This window comes from Propithecus coquereli, unplaced genomic scaffold, assembly GCF_000956105.1.
Source record: "Propithecus coquereli isolate 6110/MARCELLA unplaced genomic scaffold, Pcoq_1.0 Scaffold164, whole genome shotgun sequence".
In the NCBI taxonomy this organism is placed as follows: domain Eukaryota; kingdom Metazoa; phylum Chordata; class Mammalia; order Primates; family Indriidae; genus Propithecus; species Propithecus coquereli.
Genome location: NW_012140969.1, coordinates 1,579,830 through 1,585,513, shown reverse-complemented (window position 1 = coordinate 1,585,513; position 5,684 = coordinate 1,579,830). Strand labels below are relative to the sequence as shown.

At 57.4% G+C, this 5,684-nt stretch overlaps 2 protein-coding genes across 3 annotated transcripts in view; one reads left to right on the top strand and one right to left on the bottom strand.

The window, feature by feature from the left end:
- The first annotated feature begins 1,314 nt into the window (after window positions 1–1,314).
- On the top strand, window positions 1,315–4,830 carry ANGPTL6 (angiopoietin-like 6). Its single transcript, XM_012641457.1, has 5 exons — window positions 1,315–1,893; window positions 2,610–2,787; window positions 3,311–3,498; window positions 3,572–3,842; window positions 4,436–4,830. Exons 1-5 carry the CDS (start codon window positions 1,315–1,317, stop codon window positions 4,624–4,626), a joined length of 1,407 nt encoding a protein of 468 aa, XP_012496911.1. The 3' UTR covers window positions 4,627–4,830.
- The window catches only part of LOC105807936 (chromosome unknown open reading frame, human C19orf66), a 5,592-nt gene continuing 3,344 nt past the window's right edge, over window positions 3,437–5,684 (bottom strand). Inside the window, exons 7-9 of one of the 2 annotated variants that reach the window (XM_012641460.1) lie at window positions 5,491–5,645; window positions 4,868–5,117; window positions 3,437–3,491 (exon numbers count right to left, since the gene is read on the bottom strand). In XM_012641460.1, coding sequence (XP_012496914.1) covers window positions 4,894–5,117; window positions 5,491–5,645 — 379 coding nt within the window. In that variant the 3' untranslated portion in view covers window positions 3,437–3,491; window positions 4,868–4,893. Of the gene's footprint in view, window positions 3,492–3,950; window positions 5,118–5,490; window positions 5,646–5,684 lie in introns of those variants that run through there. The other variant, XM_012641458.1, reaches the window with a different exon arrangement.

Below are 5,684 nucleotides of genomic sequence, written 5' to 3'. Positions count from 1 at the left end.
CCGGGCGCGGTGGCTCATGCCTGTAATCCTGGCACTCTGGGAGGCCGAGGTGGGAGGATCGCTTGAGCCTAGCAGTTTGAGGCTGCAGTGAGCTATGATGACACCCCTGCACTCCAGCCTGGGCAACAGAGCAAGATTCTGTCTCAAATAAACAAACAAAACCCCAGAGAGACATGAGGACCCTGGGTTTAGGTATGAGGACGTGGAGGATGGGGTGGCCACTACTGGACAGATGGGAAGACTGAGCTAGTGAGATGTGACCCCCACCCAACCTCACCTCCTCGCACTCACTTTCTCTGCTCTTGCTACAGACTCCCCGAGGTTCCTTCAAAACATCAGGCATGGGCCAGCCTCAGGGCCTTTGCACCTGCTGTTGCCCCTGCCTGGAACGCTTTTCTCCCCAGACACCCATAGGACCTCCTGTCACCCCCTTCAAGAGCTCCTCCTGCAGCAGGACTTCCTTTTGGCAACCCCCTCCTCTCAAATTGCCCCCGCATGGACCCCCACAGCCCTCTCTCTATTTACTGTTGTTTTTAGCACTTTGCACCATCTAATATACTCCATTCATCCTATACAGTACTTATGTATTGAAGGGGGTAGGTGAATAAAAAAAGAAAAAAAATGTAAAAATTAAAAAAAAAAAAGTACTTAGTATTTTGTTTCTTGCCCACCAAGCAGGGATTTTTTTTTTTTTTTCCTTTTTGAGACAGGGTCTTGCTCTGTCTCCCCGGCTAGCGTGCAGTGGCGTCATCGTAGCTCACTGCAACCTCAGATTCCTGGGCTCCAGCAATCGTCCTACCTCAGGCTCCCCAGTAGCTGGGAATACAGGCTCAGGCCACAATTCCCGGCTAATTTTTTCTATTTTGGGTAGAGGCGGGGTCTCGCTCTTGCTCAGGCTGGTCTTGAACTCCTTGGCCTCCCAAAGAGCTGGGATTACAGGTCTGAATCACCGCGTCCGACCCCAGGGCAGGGATTTCTGTCTGTTCTGTTCCTGACTGTATTCCCAGCGCCTAGAACAGAGGCTGGCACACATTATGCGCTCAGTGATTGCTTGCTGAATGAATGAACGCACGGAGAGACACGTTGTCCCGCAGGGCACCTAGTGGAGAGGCCAGGACGGGATCCCCTTGGGACTCTCCAGACGCAGGGTGAGGGGAATGGACTCAAGACAGGGAATAATGGACTCGAGACGGGGAATTATGGCCCCGGAGCCGCGTCCATGTAGACGCGCGCGCGCGCGTGGGAACTGATGGGTCTGGTCGGGCCTGCGACGTCCCGTCTTCCTCCCGCTCCCCCTCCCCTCACAGGTCTGCCATGTGGGCGCCCCGGCTGCGCGCGCTGCAGCTGCTGCTCCTGCTGGGCGCGTCGTGGGCGCGGGCGGGCGCCCCGCGCTGCACCTACACCTTCGTGCTGCCGCAGCAGAAGTTCACGGGCGCCGTGTGCTGGAGCGGACCGGCGGCCGCTCGGCCGGCGCCAGAGGCCGTGAACGCCAGCGAGGTGGCGGCGCTGCGCATGCGCGTGGGCCGCCACGAGGAGCTGCTGCGCGAGCTGCAGAGGCTGGCGGCGGCCGACGGCGCCGTGGCCGGCGAGGTGCGCGCGCTGCGCAAGGAGAGCCGCGGCCTGAGCGCGCGCCTGGGCCAGCTGCGCGCGCAGCTGCAGCACGAGGCGGGCCCGGGGGCTGGGCTCGGGCCGGGGGCGGAGCCTGCCGCCGCGCTCGCCCTGCTCGGGGAGCGCGTGCTCAACGCGTCGGCCGAGGCTCAGCGCGCAGCCGCCCGCTTCCACCAGCTGGACGTCAAGTTCCGCGAGCTGGCGCAGCTGGTGAGCCAGCAGAGCGGCCTCATCGCCCGCCTGGAGCGCCTGTGCCCGGGGGGCGCGAGCGGGCAGCAGCAGCAGGTAACCTCGGAGCCTCCCCGGGACAGCAGCATCGTCTGCGAAATGGGCCTCCTGCAACCCCCAGGATCACCGGGATCAGTTCCAAAATCTGAAAACCCTGGCAACCGCTCTCCTACCTGCCCCCGTCTCGTAACTTATTTGGGTCAAAAAGTTACTGGTGGCTATTTATAGTCTTCACTTATCCACTTAATGTGAATATTCATAGGATCCTATAATTAAGCGTCCAAAGACTCCATTAAGGGTGTTATGTATAATACACACACACACATTTATATATATACATATAGACAGCTACATAACGCCCTGTGTCACTGTGTCTAAACCCTGCAGTGTTACTCTGAATTCTAGAGCGTGTCTGGCCCTGGGTTTTGGATAAGAGGTTATTGCCCTGGGACAGTTCCTACCTGACAGCGTTGGTGGGAGGATTCAGTAATTTAAATAGTCATTGTTACCCCATGAACTCTTGTTACCTCTACTTTACAGGAAAGGAGACTGAGGCACAGATCTGTTAAGCTGTGAACACCAGAGCGGGCATTGAAGCTCAGCTCTGTCTGTGCTTGAAAGGCAAGAGTTAGCTATTGGGGAGGAATCATTTCTAGAGCTGGGACACCCCTGCTACCTGGTACCCAGATCATTTGGGAGCCAGGAGATGTATCCAGCATCCCCGGGACGCTGAGGGTTAGTGCAATTACATCTGAGTTTTTGGGTCACCCCAGGTTCTGCCACCGCCCCTGGTGCCTGTGGTCCCTGTCAGTCTGGTGGGTGGCACCAATGACACAAGCAGAAGGCTAGATCCAGCCCCACAGCCCCAGAGAGACCAGATCCTGAGACAGCAGGGCCCCTTGGCCTCTCCTATGCCTGCAGGGCACCCTGCCGTCCCCACCAAGCCAGCAGGTAAGACAACAGCATGGCTGTGAGCCAGGGCATTCCCAGTACAGTGTGGGTAGAGGGAAACAGGAGGCAGGATTGTAATGGCAGGTTCCTTTCATGGTGACAGGACCAGAGAAAATGAGGCTTTTATTCTGATAATGGAACAGGGAGATATGGCTCTCATTCTGATATAAAAAGACCAAGCTTCTTACTACAGAGTGAAAATAGAAGAAATAAGAAATAGGAGAGGAGGTCCTCTTAATTTGATAAGGTGATGGTGGATTTTGGTGAGAAATTTGAGGTTTAGAGTACCATGTTCAGGACTTATATTTTGGTAAGGAGACCACAGAACCCCAGACTCCACATTTGCTCTGGTGAGAGAATAGGGACCTAGAGTCTTACTCAGGTAAAGGGCTCTTATTCTGGTGAGGAAATGGGAGAGGCAGGACTTCTGTTCTGGTGAGGGGACCTGTGAGAATCTGGACTTCTACTTTAGTAAGGGATTGGTTGGCCCCACTGTGCCTCCCCCATATTCCTGTGCCCACAGGCCCCTGGCAGGATTGTGCAGAAGCCCACCGGGCAGGCCACAAGCAGAGCGGAGTGTTTGAGCTGCGAATGGGCCGGCTTGTGGTGTCGGCGTGGTGCGAGCAGCAGCTGGAGGGTGGCGGCTGGACCGTGATCCAGCGGAGGCAAGATGGCTCCGTCAACTTCTTCACTACCTGGCAGCACTACAAGGTGGGTGCAGGTGGGTGAGCAGGGCAGGGGAGGGAACCGTGTTCCTGACCTCGTGACTTTCCTGCCTCGCCAGGTGGGCTTTGGGCAGCCCGATGGAGAGTACTGGCTGGGCCTTGAACCTGTGTATCAGCTGACCAGCCGTGGGGACCACGAGCTGCTGGTGCTTCTGGAGGACTGGGGGGGCCGGGGAGCACGTGCACACTACGATGGCTTCTCCCTGGAACCTGAGAGCGACCACTACCGCCTGCGACTTGGCCAGTACCATGGTGATGCTGGGGACTCTCTTTCCTGGCACAATGACAAGCCTTTCAGTACCGTGGATAGGGACCGAGACTCTTATTCTGGTAAGGAGAGCTCTTATTCTGGTGGGAGTGTATATAGGGGAGGCAGAACTCCTGTTCTGGTGGGGGAATGAATGAAAGGAGGTGTGATAGTTAAGACGCCCCTCTGGTTAAGTATCAGGATAAGCAAGCTTTTATTCTGGCAAGAGAACAAGGGACAGTACTTTTATTCTGGTGAGGAAATGGGGAACCCAAATTCTTTCTCTGATGAGGCAATAAAAGAGTCAAGACCCTTGTTCTGGGGAAGGGCAGAGAGAGGGTCAAAGCTAGAACTCTATTTCTAGAAGTAGAGAAGATTTGTTTTTTCCTTGATAAAGAAATGAGTGGTAGACTCCTAGTTTGCAGAAAAGGTGGGAAATGTGTGACTTGTATTTTGGTAAGGAGATAGGGAAGGAATTAAAGAATTAAGGCTATTACTCTGAACAAAGTGGGTTGGGGGACAAGGGCTCCTATTTGGTGAGGAGATGGAAAATCAGGGCTTGTGTTTGATAAGAGTAGGTAAAGCCAGGGGATGCCTGGCAAAAGCCTTGCACTGTAAGGTGCTAGTACCGGCTTTTATTCTGATGAGGGGACATGGACTCTCTCTCTCTCCTCAGGTAACTGTGCCCTGTATCAGCGGGGAGGCTGGTGGTACCATGCCTGCGCCCACTCCAACCTCAACGGTGTGTGGCACCGCGGTGGCCATTACCGAAGCCGCTACCAGGATGGCGTCTACTGGGCCGAGTTTCGTGGCGGGGCGTACTCGCTCAAGAAGGCTGCCATGCTGATCCGGCCCCTGAGGCTGTGACTATGTGTTCATCAGTCCCTCGGGCCCCAGAGGGGCCCAGGTTGTCCTGGCCACACCTCCTTTGTGGCTCAGTGCTGATGTGTCCCACAGAACTTCCCATGTTGGGTCTGTTACCCTGGGCCCCCCCAAAACGGGACCCAGGAACCTCCCCCCGCCAATATCTCGGACCCGCTGGCTCCCCACGGGCACTGATATCTCCGTTTGAGATCATATTTTATAACAAGACAAAGTTTCCACAGACCGTGTCTGTTTCGTGTCTGGCAGGGGTCACTCCCTGTGCCTGCCGCTCTCCTCCTCCTCCTCTTCCTCCTCCTCCTCTTTCAGGTCCTCCAGAATGAGGTTGTCCAGGTCTTCCAAGCCCCCCTGGCTCAGGCAGGTGGCCACGGTGGAGCCACTGCTGATATGGGGGTTGCTGGGGTGGAGGACTTTGGGGAGGTGGTTCTGCTTCCGGCTCTTGGGGTGCGCACAGGACGTCCCAGGCACGTGGGGCTCTGGGGAGAGAGAGGTGCTGAGGTCGTGGGACTGGAGGTCCCAAGAGTCCCGCCGGAGGAAGGGCTGAGGCCGCAGGATTGGGGGCCAGAGCTACGGGAAGGTCAGAGGTGTCGAAGCTACGGGAGACGCAGGGATGTGGGGAGCGCCTGAGACTACAGGACACAGGAGCTGAAAGGACAGACCCATGGGGACCCTCGGGCACGGGCCACGGAGGCAGGCCACGGAAGACACGCGGAAGGAGGGGCTGCCACCGTGGGAACCATGGAGAGGAAGTGGGCCGAGGGCTGGGGAGGCACGTGGAAGAGGCAGGTGATCTTGGTACTTAGGACGACAGGGGGGACGCAGACCGCCCAGGGCGGGGCGGGGCCTCACCTCGCCGGTTGTAGCAGTCGGCCGCCGAGCAGGAGTGCGTGTGGGTGCTGCGGCGGTCCATGTCCCGGTCCCAGCGCGGGGGGAGGATCCGTGTTGGATACACGGGGAAGCCGCACCCGTAGCAGGGGGACCGGGACCCCATCTGTGCCCAGCCCCTGGGGGCGGGCAGGGCTGTGAGGGTCCGAGGGCGAGGC

Coding starts and splice junctions, on each gene's coding strand:
- ANGPTL6 (XM_012641457.1), top strand. CDS start 1,315: ATGTGGGCGCCCCGGCTGCGCGCGCTGCAGCTGCTGCTCCTGCTGGGC. Junction 1,894..2,609: donor CGAGCGGGCAGCAGCAGCAG/GTAACCTCGGAG, acceptor GGGTCACCCCAG/GTTCTGCCACCGCCCCTGGT. Junction 3,843..4,435: donor GGACCGAGACTCTTATTCTG/GTAAGGAGAGCT, acceptor CTCTCTCCTCAG/GTAACTGTGCCCTGTATCAG.